This window comes from Esox lucius, chromosome 6 (assembly GCF_011004845.1).
Source record: "Esox lucius isolate fEsoLuc1 chromosome 6, fEsoLuc1.pri, whole genome shotgun sequence".
Taxonomy (NCBI): domain Eukaryota; kingdom Metazoa; phylum Chordata; class Actinopteri; order Esociformes; family Esocidae; genus Esox; species Esox lucius.
The window spans coordinates 18,394,465-18,413,626 of record NC_047574.1 but is presented as its reverse complement, the minus strand read 5'-3'; the positions used below and the strand labels follow the sequence as shown (position 1 = coordinate 18,413,626).

Here is a 19,162-nt window from a genome sequence, read left to right as displayed (position 1 = left end):
TGGTTGCCTAGAAATGTCCTACATTTAAAAAAAGAATAACTTTCATATCTCTGGAACAACCCACCATGCACCACTGACATTAGCCAGGGTCCTTTTCAGTCACAGGGGAATAATTGCATTGTGGGTAGCCAAATTCTGGTAATACAAATACCAAAACATAGCTATTTTGTGAGTTATAGGTAACACAGTTATTGTAATCTCTAAACCATTTACCACACTGTGCTGTTAATTTTATTAGCAAAATGTAATGCTACATACCCTCAATGCCAATGCCCATAAAATATTTAAATAAAAATGAAATTGAAAGATGCATTTCAACTGATGTTTAAAACTGAAAGACAAGCTGATAATCTGCCTGTCAAAGCCAAATCCGCTTCCCAAAATCCTGATATAATGATACCCACCACGGACTAACACACACAAATCCATGCTGAATATTTGGTTCCGCTCCCTCTCCCTTCGCTTTCTTCCTGTAAGGATATTTGCTTGTGTGCTACCCTACACTTCTATCCCATCCCAACCAGTTTGGCACAACCCGCACAGAAAGCTGGCTGGCTGTGGGGTGTGAGATGAGAGTATTAGCCATCCATGTGACATAGTGACAGACTATAATACTCACCTTTCTGATTTAGATGACTCACTCCGTAAGACCCTCTCCCACAAGTTCATCCATGAGAGGTCAGCTTCACAACAAAGGCTAACCTGATACCACCCAGCCCGGCTCTGACATTACAGCTAGCTGGTATACTGACTGACACTAGCGTTGGCACAATGGTAGACTATGATTTAATGAGACCTTTTATAATGTAACTTACATTATCGTGTCGATCCACCATAATTCAATTTGAAGGAATGTCATTAAAGAAAAGTGGTGTAACTGATGGTGCTTGCAAAGACATAATTGTGGGTTTGAATCCCAGGGCAAACAATATATAATCAATGTATGCATGATTAGATAAAATTTAAAAACTTCTGCTTAATGGCTTATCTCATGTAAAATTCAAGAAAATATGTCAAAACCAAGAGGAGACACTCAGGAGGCACTTACTCTCTGTCAATGACCAGACATGTAACCGTTTCTGCAGCAATGACATTTGCTGTCCGGATGTCCTCCCTGGAACAAAAAGGAAATATGATAATTGTCCACAAACATTAAGAATACAACAACACTGAACAAACAGTAACAAGTACATATGTGCTTAAAACTAATTTTTGATCAATCATTCAACACAATTTTTCCAATCAGGCTTTTAAATCAAAACATTTTCTAATAGGATTGTATTGCTTTGTTTTTAAATATACTTGGAAGTTAGCAATATAATAAATTGTAGTTGGTATGATTAGCTTTACTCTGTATTGTCAGTGACATCATCAATATCCTCTTCATTCAGGGACTTGTCACCCCAGTCGCACTCAGAGTCTGAGTCGTCCCAGGACTCCATAGCCCTTCAGCCTAGCACAACCTGTCCTCACACACACACACACTGTCTACATTTAAAGCTGAGCAGGCGAGTCCACCAAGCTTTCTACAGACAATTAAACAAATCAAAGTTGACACAGAGAAGGTGCAGGAGCCGGATGGGTGTATACAGCATTCCACATTCAGGAAAATTCCGTTTTCCTATGACAAGCATACACTTATCTTTTTAGCCCAGAACTCAAATGTCACGCAATTGTTCAGATGCTCAATCTCGTTCCATATGTGTTAAGAGTTGAAAAGGGAACCGGAAAACAAAGAGCGCCACCATATTTTTGAACAGGACCAGCAAGTACATGGGCCAAGTCTCCCCTTCCAAAATTCGAAAGTCGCTAATACGTGCAAATTGCGGCGTTGTCCAAGACACCGGAACTAATTCTTGATTTAGGATAGGATCCGTGGTTTCAAGACAGAATTACGGTACCATTTACGCCTTGTCACTACATCCACAAAAACTAACGTAGTACTGAACAAGTACGAAATTAAGCTTTACTGAAATATCTGAAGATCTGTGAGAACACGTCAAGATTAGAACACAATAGCATCTAAGCAGGAAAGCAGTGACCCGTATGTATTCGCCTCTGTGCAGTCTGTTTCACATGGGACGAGGTGACAAGTCCTTCTCGTCCCATCTAACCTCCTCATATACCAACCCCCCCCCCCCCATCACCACCCACTTTCCAAACACATACACGGTGGCATGTAAAGGATGGATGCTGAAAAGGGAGAAGAGGGGTATTAAGTGAACTTAGTCCCTGGGTGGGACATCCTAGTACTTGCCATTATCAACACCTGCTCATGTGAATTGTGACTACCAGTGGAAGCTCCTCTGCCATTGTGAGACTGTTGTCAGCAACGTTTTGGCAAATACACCTACATGCTTCTAATGATGTCAGGGTTTCATTTTGGAATAAAGAAAACCCCAAACACAAAGATCCCTATGCGTTACATTTTGGGTTGTACCTCATGAAGCGAGCAGAGACCCTTACTCTTGCTAGTGAGTGCACACACCCACCCAGAGACACAGAAAACAGCCACCGGCACGAATCAGACGCATAAGTTAAGGAACAATTTAATTATTTACACAAAATCCCTTTTATGAAGACACCTACAACAGTACATCCCAGCTTGGGATAGAAATAGTCTTATTATATAACCCTGAGTCTTTTTAAGGGACCTCCGTGGTTTTTTATTGGGGTGGTGGGGGTTGGGGTCTAACAACTGATCTCTATTTTTTGGGCAGTCATATCGTATGGACAATGGGGGGGAGGGGGGGGGGGGGCAGAGTAGCATAGAGCTGCCAGGCAGTGTTGATTTCTAGTTGAGCTTTTAAATTTAACTGGTAATTGGATGGTGGCATGATGTCCCAGGAATGGGGTTATGAAAATACGGGCTTGGGTGAAGCCAAAGACCTGCACCAATGTCCTTGTTTTTAATGCACCAATGTCATGAAATTAATGCACGATACAATGTCTACTTAATTTTGAAGTGATAGTATAACTTCAACCTGCATGCAACGCACACATACAGTACAGCACCACCTGAAGGGTTAAGTGTGTCCAATCGTTTGGCAAGTACTGTACACATACATCTGCCTTGACTCCTTAACTCTCTTGGCACACTATTGGACCAACACAGCTACAAACAATAACAATAAACTACACACACTAAAAAGGAATATTCTCCAATGCTCCAATGTGGCAATGGCGAGCGCTAGCGAGCTGAAGACAAGCAGTTTTGAAGAGGCACGGACGTCTTTCAAATCCACTGTGTGGGAACATATTGGATTCAGTGTTCAATACGATGACGAGGGTAAGACTAGTACAGCCTGCAAGCCTTGCTCTGCCACTGTCGGCTACTCGAGTGGAAACACTTCTAACACGATGTCCTTCATAGTGAAACTGTACATTACCGTGACCCACAAGCCGTGATACGTAACCAACATTTGGCCCACTGTACTGTTGCATCCTTAATATCTACTACACTAACACATACTCCTGAACATTATGGTACTGATGCTGTCTGTACTGTCGTCTTGTGATTATAGTGTATTATGTATTTATTCCTGGTGGTTCTACTTTCTATTTTCATGATTAACTCTGCATCATTCATAAATGGCAAGAAACTAATCTTCTCTGTGAGGGCTACATCAGTTGTAGTTGATGGATGTAAAAATCTGAATTTGATTTGACAACACACATGCGCAAACACACACACACTATACAATCCAGTCACATTGCTGTCTAATTATTGTAATTAAAGATCAAAGGCAGTGAATTGACACAACATTAACTTCTGATTAAAAACATACATTGCAGTCCCTCTGATATAAAGCATGCATTGAATAATGTGTGATCTATTTTAAAATTTGGGAGTCATGTCTGACCATCAAAGCAAATATTGAGTGGGCTGCTTTACTCAAGATGCCCAGAGCCAAAGACACGCTCATTAGTAAGTTGTGACACTACAGTGTTCTGAGGATGAATACAGATGCCCTTCTTAGATGTCCTTAGGGGGAATACAAGCTAACATGAAAATGAATGTTCTTCTAAAAATCCCAATTCTTTGCATTCAATGTAGATATAGTTAAAAAAATGGCAAATCATAAATGGACTTGCTGAACTACACAATCTTTAAAGTTACTACATAAACTACAAAACTTTCAGAAAATTATTCTGACAGTTTCACTCCAGAAGAAACGTTCTGTAAATATTCTCCCAATTTTAAGGGTACCAAAAGCATTCAGACAATTGGTTTTACCACTAATAAGATAAGAGAGCTATCAATATCTACTCTTGATTCTAGACTTGGAATTTGGAATCGATTAATAGTCTGACAAGACAAAGACCAAAGAATCAAGGCAAGTCTAGCAGGCCATCAGATAAATCAGAAACAATGTATCAGATGTGACCAAAACATTAGGCATGCCAAAATCAACTGTTAACAAGAAAGAAAACACAGATTAGTTTGGAAAATTACCTGCTAGACCAAGGATGACCTATACAGTGGATTACCAAAAACCAAACCAAAAAAACACCTTCGGACAGATCAAGAACAATCTCCAGGAGATACGAGAAGATGTGTCAGCCACTACCATTCGAAGAAAACTGACAGCCGAAATACAGATGCTGGACTGCAAGGTGCAAAACTACACATTGTTTACAAAAATAAATACCTAAAAGACCCTGCAGAGTTCTGGAAAAAGGTACTGTAGACTGATGAGACTTGTTAACAAGTTACTAAAGTGACGGTTCACTTGTCTTCAATGACGGTGTAACGGCTGATGGCAGCAGTAAGATGAATTCTGAAGTTCACAAAGCATCTACTCAGATACAACCAAATGCCTCAACTCATTTGACGACACTTCCCCTTGCAGCATGTCAATGACCCCAAACATACTGCTAAAGCAACCGAGGAGTTTGTTGGGGCCAAAAAGTACACTGCTCTTGACAGGACAAGTCAATTCTGAATTCAGCTGAGCATGCGTTTCCTTTTCAATTACTTTTGGTCCCATAAAATGAGGAGACTATATATAAAAATAGCTGTAATTCCTGCAAGGTTCATGGATGTGAATACACTGAAATTAAAACTTACAGTCTACACATTAACCTGTTTGTTATTGCATCATTTCTAATCTGCTGTGCTGGAGAACACAGCTAAAACAACAAAACTTGTCACCATCCAAATACCGTTGGACTGCATTGTATAATCAAACGTAGAGAAGAGTCTAAATTAATCATTAGTATGACTATTGAAGACAGGTTAATTTTTCATGACTAAAACTCAAAAGCATTTTTTTTTTTATGTTGGACTATCTTTGTTATATATAACATACTCCTGTATTAATCCATTACTCCTGTTACTAAAGTGCATTTGCCATATGATTAACAACTCAAGAACACTGTAATATAATATTTATTAATTTTATGATTATTATTTATTATTAGTAGTAGTAGTATTCCTACTATTATTATTCATGTTAATATTTTTCATAATATTATAATAATGATAAGATAATGAAGATAATGAACTGTTAATCTAGATGAATCTCACCCCAAATGGTTCAATATCTCTGAGGTAATAATTGCTTACACTTTAATATGTTTGTTTCAAAAGGAAATATAGCTAATTTTGGGAATAGTATCCCCATTCAGTTACCACAAGATGGTGCTAGCTACATTGTTTATTTTTTATTCAATGACCAGAAAAGGCAAATTAGAATACAATGTTTCATCAGACATTGGAGTCCTTTGTACAGAAGGACTACATACAGTATAAAGTACTAGGCCATTTGAGAAAATATATTAATCTGGGCAGGATGTATTTATTTGCTCAATAAGAATTTATTGAGTTGTCCAACAGATCATTGATATCTTGTGAGATGGCCATAAGAAATATCATAAAGAAATTACAGATGCTGTCTGTGTCTGATGAAAAATTCTTAAAGGTCACTTCCTTGAAGGACAGAAGAAAATCCGCTAAAGTGATTGCTCAGCATCTGTCAGGGTCATCAGACACAAAAGCACACATGAACTTAAGAAGTCCAAGAAATGGCCCTCTATAACTTTGTCCTTCAGCACAGTAATGACCCCAAACACTTGGCAAAGATAATTAAGACCTACTTGGAATGCAAGTCTGCAGATTGACCCTTTCAGAGCACCAACCTCAACATTATTTAAGTTGTTTGGGATCACTTGGACAGGGAACAGAACAAATAACAGCCAAAGACAAAATAAGACAAAATAAGGCAAATTATGAATTATGTAAGAAAAGGACTACATGACAAAAATTACACAACAGTCCACAAAAAGGAAATCTTCAGTTTGTATTGTAAGCAAGGCCATGCAAAATACTGACTTGATTTTGTTACATTTCAATGTATTTAGGTACCTTTGAATTTACTTCCAAACAAAAAAGGTTTACTGTTCAGACAGACAATTCTAGTAAGTAAGTACAGTACACAGCACTGTGAGATCACAAGTCTCATATAATACATTTGTGGACAGTTTTAATGGTTTGTGGGCCCCAGACCAAAAAAAAAACGCCCTCTTAAGTAAGATGAGGAAGAGTGAAAGAAAGGAAAAGGAATGAAAAGTTTAGGGTAAAGAGTTATCCATTGTCTTACCCCTGCAGTGCCTTCTCTCCAAACCAGTCTCCCTTTCCCATACTGCGAAGGTAAACAGGATCCCCATTGGGTTTGTCTTCCCTGGTCACATTCACCTGGACACAAGGGTGGGGGATATGGGTACCAATTAACATTGATAAGTAGTGAGCAATTACACATTCCGAGAGAAGGGACCTATGGGACAGACTGACAGCCATCATTGTAAGCCAAGTGCTGTACTAAATAAACACTTCTGTAATGGACAATACTCTAAATGTAATGTTGACTAATCGCTCCATCAATAAACATCTAAGGCTGTTGCAGAGGAGCCTGGGGAAACCCACTAGCTTCCATTGAAATTATTTTAAAGGAGCCATTTGTAAGATTTCAAACCTATAAAAGAAACAAAAAATGAATTTATTGTTGGTGTATTTATGTCTGGATTCAGTGTCTTCCTGATGATTTTCACCTGTTTATTTTGGTTCAGTGGTTGTGTAGTCTTGCCAACCCAAAGAAGTTGTGATAAAGCACTGGATAAAATAAATACAGACGTCACCTTTTAGTTATGGAGGAATACATACAAGCTGATATGAACCTGAAAAGCTAGATCTTGGCCATATTTCTCCTTGACACATCCAAGTAGCATGGGGACTTACTTTCAAGGCGAAACTAGAATTTCACTAATGTGGCTAATTCACTATAGGTGCTACCCATACATCGCTGACAAGTATTACTAAGCAAGGACCTACAATATAAATATAGAATACAAAATAATTTGTTTGCTTGGGTCTAATTACACCACAGCCAGGATAGGCTATACTATAATGGGAATTCCAAACAAAACATCAGCTAGAATGTCAAGCTGTTATCTAATTAGTTAAACCTCGAAAGCTTTCCCTGTCCTGTGCAACTAAAATAGGAAACCTTTACATAAAGTGTTTGTTTGCTTGGTTAATTATACCCCAGGCTGGACAGACTATAAAAATCCACATTAACAGGGCTAAAAAGCTTCCTCTGAGTCCACATACAGTTACTGCACCAAAGACCCTAGGTCAGTCCGGAGGATATAGTCTTTGATGGTTTAAAACTCAAACTCTGGCTTAAATTATGATTTTTGAAGAGGAGGAACCATGAGATTTTAACAACACTCAGTGGGGAGTATCATTAGTTGTTGGCAGCATATCCAACCTTGAACATGCATCTGATCTTAACAGGGTCCCAGCAGAAAAGAGAATCATTAGATATTGGAAAATGTAGAACTAATTGTGTTAATTCAACCACTAGTTGTTGTCTATTTTTTTGTTTAAAAAGTAGATGTCGGTTGGGACATCTACTTTGTGCAGGACACAAGTAATTTTTCCATCAATTGTTTACACACAGATTAATTCACTTATAATTCACTATATTACAATTCCAGTCGGTCAGAAGTTTACATACACTAAGTTAATCTCTACAAACAATAGTACTCATGTACAGTATAAATATCCATGGGACCACACGGCTGTCACACCGCTCAGGAAGGAGATACTTTCTGTCTCCTAGAGATTAACTTACTTTGGTGCGAAAAGTGCAAATCAATCTCAAAACAACAGTAAAGGACATTGGGAATACATACGTATCTATATCCACAGTAGTATATCTAAGTCCTATTTCAACATAACCTGAAAGGCCGCTCAGTAAGGAAGAAGCCACTGCTCCAAACCACCATAAAAAAAGCCATTATACGGTTTGCAACTGCATATGGGGACAAAGATTCTACTCTTTGTAGAAATGTCCGCTGGTCTGATGAAACAAAAATGTAACTGTTTAGCCATAATGACCATCATTATGTTTGGAGGAAAAAGGGAAAGGCTTGCAAGCCGAAGAACAACCTCCCAACCGTGAAGCATAGGGGTGGCAGCATCATGTTGTGGGGGTGCATTGCTGCAGGAGGGACTGGTGCACTTTACAAAATAGATGGCATCGTGAGGAAGGAAACGTATGTGGATATATTGAAACAACATCTCAAGACATCACTCAGGAAGTTAAAGCTTAGTCGCAAATGGGTCTTCCAAATTGACAATGACCCCAAGCCTACTTCCAGTGTTGTGGCAAAATGGCTTTTTGCCACAAAAGCCATCACAAAGTGGCCATCACAAAGCCTGACCTCAATTCTAGGGAAAATGTGTGGGCAGAACTATAAAAGCATGTGCGAGCCTAACTCAGTTCTGTCAGGAGGAATGGGCCAAAATTCACACAATATTGTGGGAAGCTTGTGGAAGGCTTCTCAAATCGTTTGACCCAACAATTTAAAGGCAATGCTACCAAATATTAATTTGAGTGTATGTAAACTTCTAACCCATTGTGAATGTGAGGAAAGAAATAGAAGCTGAAATCAATCATTCTCTCTACTATTATTCTGACATTTCACATTCTTAAAATGTGTTTGTGCAGTCAATCAGTAGTTCAATTGTTGAGCAGCCTAATGTTTTTCAAATAGAAGCCTGTTGGTAAGGGATCTCAAGCTCCGATTAAGACATTATCTGTAAGTGGATAAAAAGTCTGTGGCTATGGTTGGGGTACTTGATAATGCTGCAGGCCTTGGATAGATATCTTGGAGTGAGAGAGACAGTGAAAGTAAGTACTGTACCCAAGTTGCATGAGGATTGTCTATGTGGCGCTGAAATAATGCTGTTTTGCCCCATCTGTTGCTGTGAAAGTTTGGACCAGTTCATGTTCTGCTGGTGCCTTTGCTTTCTGTGTGACCTTTTAGCCCGCCTTAACTCTGTCAGCAATTCAAATACATGTACAGTGTACAGTGAAGTCCAAAAACATTGACCCACTGTTGTTTTGGCTCTGTAGTCCATTACCTTGGATTTGAAATGTATACAATGACTGAGTTAATCTAACAGCCAATTTTGTAAGCAGTCCCCATGTGTTGGGAAGCTGGTTTGGGAAGGGAGGAGAGTGCTCATCTACTGTGTTTTTGCATGCTTTTCAAATTATTTATTCTGTCTCTTTGGTTCGGTTCTGTTTTCTGAATATGTTGAATACATACCCTAGCATATCTGTTTGTTTATTGTACTATACAACCCCTTTTTATGAAAGGCAAACCATGATGACATAAAATGTATATCTGTTTATATTTCTCGGCCATCTTAATCCCAATATATTCAACTTTGTATCTCAAGGCTACGTTGTTAACTGCAACCCCCAAATAACAGACTGGTCTAGACCTGAGACACCAGGTGGGTACAAGTAATGATAAGGTAGAACAGAAAACCATAAGGTTCGGGACATCGTAGGGTAAAAGTTCAATACCCCTACTCTTCACCAGTGGCAGAAATGCACGCCCAAACCATCACAGAACCACCACCATGTTTTGTAGAAGTTGCCGACAGATATCAATAAACCTCTCACCACCTGTTCTTCTGACATACTGGGGTCTTTGTGAACCAAACATGAAATATTTACTGTAAGTCAGCGAACTGAAAACTAAGCAACTGAGATCATTAAGTAAAGATATATAAGGTATTTTGGCTTAATTAAGGCTTCTATTTTCATTCATCCTTCATTCCTTCCTCCAGTTCTATTCAGTTTTGACCTTTTTCACCACAAATACATAAACTCCTCTGACTAAATCTGACTAACAGTGACAATTGGAAAATGAAGACAGAGAGACATTCTTTTTCACTTCCTATAGATTCTTTCCCCCATGCCAACACTGAAAATCAGAGCGGTTCCAGGAGAGACTAAAAAAAAGAATGTTGCCAGGAAAGAGATATGTGAAAGAAAGAGAAATGTCAGGGGAGAATATGAAAGAAAGGGAGAGGCACCAGGAAAGATAGAGGTATGAGAAAGATGCTTATTCCACTAGTTAAGAAGGATTCATCTTGTTAACATAAATGAGTGAGATTTTGACATTATTTGGCTCACTGACCAGGTCAGAAACTGACCCCAGGATCTCTAACACCTTTTCTGACTGCTTTCAGCACTGCACCAGAGTCCCCAATAACACCCTGACTTCTTGATCAATATGATGGTGTCTGATTTGTATTTTAATTATGATAAATTATGATAAGTGAATTATGATAAATGACTATAAATGTATTTCTTTTAAAATTATCATAAGAATAATGACAACGACAACAATGAGGATGCCAATAATGATGATAATGATCAATGTAATGAGTTCGATGGTCTCACCATTCCCTTACTGATGATGAAGAAGGTGTCTCCGGTGGCTCCCTGTCTCACAATGTACTCTCCATCTTCATAGTGTGTCTGCAACCAGACAGGACAGTAGAAACAGGAAGATTAGTGACCCAGAGAGACATAAACACCCTTTAGTAGTTTAGTGGCCCCTAAAGCAACAGTTAAAAGTTTCTACTGACACCTGATAACATTGTGCCTTTGAATGGACACACATTAACATATACATGTGGACATGCACACAGAGATATATATTTTTTCCTCACAAGTTCATCAGTGTCATAAGTGGTCATCTGTGACTTCATGTAGCACTGGGGTATACATTTGAGGTGATACACATGCTAAATTCTCTTACTCATCTATTAGTGAGGGGAAGGTCAGGGGATACCCATATGAAATAAGACAAAATGTTGTTCAGCTCCAGACATAAAGCAATGGCAAAAAAAGATAAACTGCTATACACCTGAAAATATAATCTACACTATCACAGAAATAATGACATTTAGATGAAGTGGAGCTGTGATGAACCTGCCTGGAAGAAGACCCCAGTGTATTTGTCTTTCACACAAATGGAAAATTGCAGAAGTTGATGGAACCTTGGAGTCACCAAGTCTCAAAAACTATAATAAGATGAGACCTCTATGCCAACCTGCCAGAAACAAACCTACTTCCCACTTCAAAATGTGGTGGTGGATATGTGATGTTGGCGGGCGGGCATCATGAACTGTATCCGGTATCAGGAGATTAAGAGCAAAAATCTGACTGCTTCTGCCAAGAGGCTAAAACTGGCTCATTGTTGTATGTTCCAGCAGAAATGATCTAAAGCATTCTCAATATCCACACAAAAATGCCTCACATACCACAGAATCAAGATTTGCAATGGCCATCCCAGTCCCCTGACCTAAACCTCACTGAAAATCTATGGGATGAGCTGAAGAGGTGAGTCCTCGAATTAGGACAAAGGACTAAGAAGATTTTTAAGTAGATTTTTAAGGGATGATATTCCTGAAAAACCCAATTAAATTATAACTAAAGTAAATTTAGGAGGAGATTATGATAAGGTTTATAATTTTTATTTTTTTGCCAATTAATTTTGTTGTTGTAGCCATTAAATCAATGCTAATTCATTGCTTACCTCCTCAAGGACATCTGCTAGCTTGCTTAGAATCTCCTCTGGAAGGTCGTGGAATGTTGGAACACTGAAAGTAGAAAATCAGTAGAAAGTCAGTGTAGGAATAGAGATCCAGATTCCGCTAATTCTGTTCATTGAACATAACATTTCATAACATCAGCAGCTAGACAATAAAAAAAAAAAGAATGGATTTTCTCGCTCACTTTAAATAACGTTGACCTATTACCAGACTTAGAAATTAAACATAACCATTAACATAATACATAACCGTAAACATACTATATTCAGTAGACACACTACCGTTCAAAAGTTTGGGGACTCTTCGTAACTTTCTTGTTTTTGAAAGAAAAGCAAATTTTCTGTCCATTACAATAATACTAAATTGATCAGAAATACAGTGTAGATATTGTTAATGATGTAAATTAATCTTTTATGGAATGTTTACACAGACGTACAAAGGCCCATTATAAGTAACCATCAGTCCTGTGTTCCAAAGGTACGTAGTGTTTGCTAATCCAAGTTTATCATTAAAGATTTGTTTAGATTAAACGTTATTGTCATTGAACAAGTAGAGTACAACAAAATACAAATGGCATCTAACCAGAAGTGCAAATGGAAGATTGCAGAAAATGTACAAGTGAAACCATTTAGAACAATGCATGTTATAGGTGGGATATATAAATGTGCAATGAAGGCAAATGGAAGTACAAATGGCATTTCTAAATGTGCACTGAAGGCAAATTGGAGGTGAAAATGTACATATAACAACTTATTGGACTTTGCAAAGCAATGTCACAGTCCAGTAGTACAAAGAGAGTAGTGCAGGAATTTTATGCTGGTTACACACTCCTCCTCAGTGCCATCGATGAGAACTGTGGCATGACTGCAGCCTTTAGACACCCTGTAATCCACAATGAGCTCCTTGGTTTTCTTTGCATTGAGGGCCAGGATGTTGTCAGGCGTTAAACATCCATGTAGGCTGACTCATCATTGTCAGTAATCAGGCCTACCACCCTGGTGTCATCTGGGAACTTGATGATGATGTTGGAGCTACGTACAGGAACACAGTCATAGGTGAAGAGGGAGTACAGGAGGGGGCTCAGCACACAGGCTTATGGAACACCAGTGTTCAGGATCTGGGTGAAGGAGGTGAGGTTGTCTAACCTGCCAGACTGGGGACTAATCGTCAGTTGTGGGTTAGCTTACAGGCTCAAAATGGCCAGAAACAAAGAACTTTCTCCTGAAACTCGTCAGTCTATTTTTTATTCTGAGAAATGAAGACAATTCCTTGCAGGAAATAGCCAATGCTGTGTACTACTCCTTCACAGAAAAGCGCCATACTGGCTCTAACCAGAATAGAAAGAGGAGTGGTAGGCCCTGATGCACAGCGGAGAAAGAGGACAAATACATAGTGTCTAGTTTGAGAAAACAGACACTTCACAGATCCACAATTGGCAGCTTCATTAAATAGCACCCGCAAAACACCAGTCTGAACGTCAACAGTGAACAGGCGACTCCGGGATGCTGGCCTTCTAGGCAGAGTTGTAAAGAAAAAGACATCTCAGTCTGGCCAATAAAACAAAAGATTAAGTTGGGCAAAAGAATACAGATACTGGGCTGAGGAAGATTGGATTATAGTGGACGAAAGTTTTAGGTGTTTGAATAACAATCGACAACATTTGTCAGGCACAGACCCAATAAAAAGATGCTGGAGGAGTGCTTGATGCCATCTTCCAAGCATGGTGGAGGCAAGGTGATTGTCTGGGGGTGCTTTGGTGGTGATAACATGGGAGATATGTACAGGGTAAAAGGATCTTGAAAAAGGACGGCTATCACTCCATTATGCAATGTCATGCTATATCCTGTGGACAGCATTTGATTGGAACCAGTTTCCCCCTACAACAGGACATTGACCCAAAGCAAAGCTCCAAACTATGTAAGAACTATGTAGGAAAGAAGAAGTCAGCTGGTATCCTGTCCACAGCGGATATAAAAAGACTACACACCCCTGTGAAAATGCTAGGCTTTTGTGATGTAAAAGAACGAGACAAAGATAAATCATGTCAGAAATGTTTCCACTTTTAATGTGACTTATAATGTGAACAATTCAATTGAAAAACAAACTGAAATGTTCGAGGGGGAAAAATGAAAAATAAAAACCTTACAATAACCTGGTTGCATATGTGTGCAGTGCACACTCTTTTATAACTGGGAATGTGGCTGTGTTCAGAATTAACCAATCACATTCAAAATCATGTTAAATAGAAGTAATTACATACCTGCCATCATTTAAAGTATCTCTGATTAATCACACATGAAGTGCAGCTGTTCAAGTAGGATTTTCCTGACATTTTCTTAGTTGCATCTCAGAGCAAAAGCCATGGTCCGCAGAGAGCTTCCAAAGGATCAGAGGGATCTCATTGTTGAAAGATATCAGTCAGGAGAAGGTTACAAAATAATTTCCAAAGAGTTAGATATACCATGGAACACAGTGAAGACAGTCATCATCAAGTGGAGAAAATATGGCACAACAGAGACATTACCAAGCAGAAAAGAAGAAAACTGGTCAGGGAGGCTTCCAAGAGGCCAACAGACACATTACAGGAACTGCAGGCATTTCTTTCAAGTACTGGCTGTGTGCTACATGTGACAACAATCTCCCCTATTCTTCATATGAATGGGCTATGGGGTAGGGTGGAAAGACGGAAGCCTTTTCATACAAAGAAAAACTTTCAAGCTGGGCTGAAGTTTGCAAACACAAACATCTAGTCCCCCAAAAGCACGTGGGAAAATGTGTTATGGTCTGATGAAACCAAGGTTGAACTCTTTGGCCATAATTCCAAAAGCTATGTTTGGCGCAAAAACAACACTGCACATCACCCAAAAGAACACCATACACACAGTGAAGCATGGTGGTGACAGCATCATGCTTTGGGGCTGTTTTTCTTCAGCTGGAACCGGGGCCTTAGTCAGGGTGGAGGGAATTATGAACAGTTCCAAATACCAGGCAATTTTGGCACAAAACCTTCAGGCATCCATTAGAAAGATGAAGAGGAAGTTCACCTTTCGGCTCGACAACGACCCAAAGTACACATCCAAATCCACAAAAGCATGGCTTCACCAGAAGAAGATTAACATTTTGGAATGGCCCAGCCAGAGCCCAGACTTGAATCCAATTGAACATTCGTGGGGTGATCTGAAGAGGGCTGGGCACAGGAGATGTCCTCGCAATCTGACAGATTTGGAGCTCTTTTGTAAAGAAGGGTGGGCAAATATTGCCACGTCAAGATGTGCCATGCTAATAGACTCCTACCCAAAAAGACTGAGTTCTGTAATAAAATAAAAAGGTGCTTCAACAAAGTATTAAGTATTTAAGGTTTTACACACTAGGCTTTCAGGCAATCTATCTTGCATTTCAACTAAACAGTGGATATAAATGCCTAGATCTCAACTCTATTGAGCTGTTGAGGGAGCAGCTTGGACGAATCGTATGTCAGAAGTGCCCATTAAACTAATCCAACTTGTGGGAGGTGCTTCAGGAAGGATGGGATGAAATCTTTTCAGATTACAACAAATTGAAAAACAAGAATCCCAAAGGGGTCTGCAAATGGAGGATTATTTGACGAAAGCAAAGTTTGAAGGACACAATAATTATTTAGATTAAAAATAATAATTTCTAACCTTGTAAATGACTATATTTCCTATTCATTTTGCTATATTTCCTATTCAAACTAATTTCATGTATGTTTTCATGAAAAACAAGGACATTTCTAAGTGTCCCCAAACTTTTGAACGGTAGTGAATATATAAACATGTATGAACACACGTACTGAGGATGTAGAGGCCGGATTTTGTTTGTTCTGTGCATTTCCTCTCATTTCTCTATCAGCTTGTTGTTGGCTAAAGAAAATGGGCGAAATACTTATCAGAGTGAAGAGAAAATAACCCAGGCATTGAAATAAAGGCCTTTATCTTTTCATATCTCTCTGCTTTCCCTCTCCCTCTTATTTTTCATGCTTTATTATAGTAATCTCAACCATCTCGTCGCTGCACTGACGTCTGGTGCTGAATTACCTACATGGACCACAGCAAGAAAATGGCTGGTCAGAAAGTTCCTCTCAATGGGAAACACATGTGACTTTATCCCTATAGTCATGAAACCATCACCTCAAACAAAAAGTCTCTGTTATGGAAAGTTATGTATATGATGACTTAACTCAGGAGAAATAAAATAGTAAATCGGAATCATCATGTTGTTTGCATGAGATTAAAAACTATAACAGTTATATACCATTACAGAATATGATAATGTGTGTGTGTGTGTGTGTGTGCTTAAGGGCGAACTACATGGATGTATCTTAGCCTCCAGTCTTCTCAAATGTGACCATTTAAAATCTAAACAAATGTTCTGTTTTTACAGCTCCTCTCATGATAGATCACTAGTTACCAAATTGTTGATATGTTCACCGTTTATTCAAAAACATCAGTGATATATTCAGTGAGTTTGGGGCCTCAAAATGTTTGCAAATGCTCCTTGCTGGCCACTGCTGGCTTGTGAATGTTTAGCTTACGTTAGCTGGCATGCTAGACGCTATTTGCTTCTGGACTTGACTGAGAAATGTATTTTTACAGTTTGGTGTTAACTTTAGTATTTAGCTATGCATGCTGTTGGAAAGGAAACACAATGACTAGATAACGTTATTGTGACTCAGCTAATGACAAACATCCATTGGGTTGTAAATTGCATGTATTATTATATCATTTTGTTTTAACTATTAACTTAACTAGGTAGCCAGCTTTGTAAACATTACGAACATTGACTTTCACCACTGCACAAACTTTTAACATCACAATTGTGCCTCATTGCTAATATTTGCATTTATTTCTAGCTGCTGGCAAACAAGGTATTTGCTCAAAACCTACAGTATGCAGTACTTCTGTTCAGGGCAAGGATGAAGTATCTACTATTGCAAACTATGCTATTTAGAATCAAGCATAAGGAACAATTAGTTATGGCAATGAATACCTTGTCTATACTCTTAACAATGTTAGAATACATTTGTGAGTTTCCTGGTCCAGGACTGTCAACCAGGCAAATGTGCATATTTTTTGTGAAACTTTGTGACTGGTTCAACACAGTGAGCAATCCTTCACCAGGAGCTCAAAGACACAGTGTGCTTAAAAAAATGTCAAAACAGGTTTAATATTCAATCATAACAAGGCATGTTATTGAAAAACCAATATATCAGCTTGGGTGCTACCTATCCTTTTAGGTACCTTCCATACCTTCCGTAAGACTGTATATAAAGGTAAAAATGACAGAATTCAGGCTTGGTACGAATGCGATATTCAGCATGGAACACAAGTGTTTGTACAAAAACAATGGGGATAAAGTGCAGATTGTACGCTTTCATTTGAGGCAAAAAAAAATTGCCACTGTCCAAAAAACTGTGTGATATAAGTTCGATTTTCTTTTTTCACAACTAAGTTAAGTTTAACATTTGCTTTAAAAAACTATGATTTTAATGAAATTATACTGTATTCGTATGCAGTTATTTATTAGGGTTTGGATATCCCAGTGAGCACCGGTGGGTCAATAATCAGGAATTGGAAGATCCATCACACTATCTGGGTATCTCCAGACACTGCGAAGAGAAGTCCCACATAAACACAACAATCAAATAAGAAGCAAACTTAAAGGCCAACAGAGAGGCCAACAATCACTTTGAAGGTGCTACAGAGGACAGACTTGTATGTTTAAACATGTATGTTTGTCCTATAATAACTTTAGAGGACAAATGTTTATGTTTGTAACCTACGTTCAATATCTTCATATTTGTTGTGCCACTAGTTCTTTTAATAACTATAATTTTCTCCACTTTAGCCAATGTCATTTTTCTGATGTTCTGTTCTGATATTTCTTGGGGAATATGTATTTAATTGTATACATTCACTTCTGAAATATATATTGTTTTCTTCCAGATAGCAATTCAGCAGAGAACCACTGGCAAAGACAAGGGATTTTTTTTTATTTATCAAATACATTTTAATATATTTTATTCTGAGTCAATCTTTGCAGGTTGACTCATTAGGAACAGTTTGATAACTGTAATCTGAAAGCTCTTTAATAATATTTTATTAGCTGAGCCGTCCAAAAGCAGAATGTCCTTGGATCTAAAATCAATAGTGAGAACAAAACATCAGATATAAAGATCAGTACCAGCAAGCTTCCATAAAAAAATGTATGAGCAAAGTTGAAAAGCAGTTCTAAAGATCCAGCTTTAATTTTGACTTTTGTTTAAAATGTGTATGGCAATTATACCTAGCTGAGCCCATCCAGCTTTCTGAAATATTTACTTCAAACGCAATAACTGCCTCGCTACTGTACATGCTACACTCAGAGTTCCTGCAAAGGTCTGAGTTTCTACAAAAATAGCTCAAGACAGTATATCTGAACCATTTCATCTGCTCAGAAAGATTTCTCTGAAACAGAACATAATACCTCCATTAAAATGGCAGTTTATATAAAGCTGAGAACGCTCTCTATCTTCCTTGACTGCCCTCACAATGTCGCAAAGTGAGACCATCTCCTTTTACAGTGAAAGGCTGACTAGTGTTCTGCTTTTATTTTCGCCTGACTGTAACTATAACTCAGACTGGAAGAGAAAGTAAGAAAGAACACTGAGTGATTCATGAGGCTTCAGAGCAGACACAACCTGTAAACCTCTCTGTGGCGGTGGGCCCTGCAGGGTGTTTCTGAGAACCTCTAAAATATTCATTAATTGTCAGTGACTAATTAAAACTGTGGGGAACAGACTGAGTCTGATTGAATAAAAACGCACTGAAAAAAAAGTGAAAAAGAGCATAGTCAGAACGACTATCAGAAATAGTCAGAAGGACTATCAGAGATAGTCAGAAGGACAGAGAGATGGAAACATTGAAAGTAGTACACTTCCAAGATGCTTCAGACATCTAAGCACATGACACCTGTTTTCTTGATCCACTGCTGTGTGTCGATGCAACAGTATAAGTCTATCTGCCTTTAATATGAGAACAGGCTTTCCTGTTTTTAGTTCCTCTTCTCTACCAAGCTCTCTGTTAATGTCTACTGTATGTCATATGGAAAGAAGGGGTGAATTTTTTTTCCAGAAGGCTGGGTACTTTCAGATGCATGAGAAATTTGAATAATGTAGCAGAATACAAATGGCAAAATGTAGTAGTGGTAAATCTCTTACATTTTGCCAAACCTAAGACACAT

At 38.5% G+C, this 19,162-nt stretch overlaps 1 protein-coding gene across 1 annotated transcript in view; it reads right to left on the bottom strand.

Annotated features, from left to right (window-relative positions):
* Positions 1-19,162, bottom strand: part of LOC105010645 (cGMP-dependent protein kinase 1) — a 58,548-nt gene that overhangs the window by 11,332 nt on the left and 28,054 nt on the right. The window contains 4 exon segments of the mRNA XM_034292939.1: positions 1,049-1,114; positions 6,603-6,697; positions 10,767-10,844; positions 11,908-11,971. Coding sequence (XP_034148830.1) covers positions 1,049-1,114; positions 6,603-6,697; positions 10,767-10,844; positions 11,908-11,971 — 303 coding nt within the window.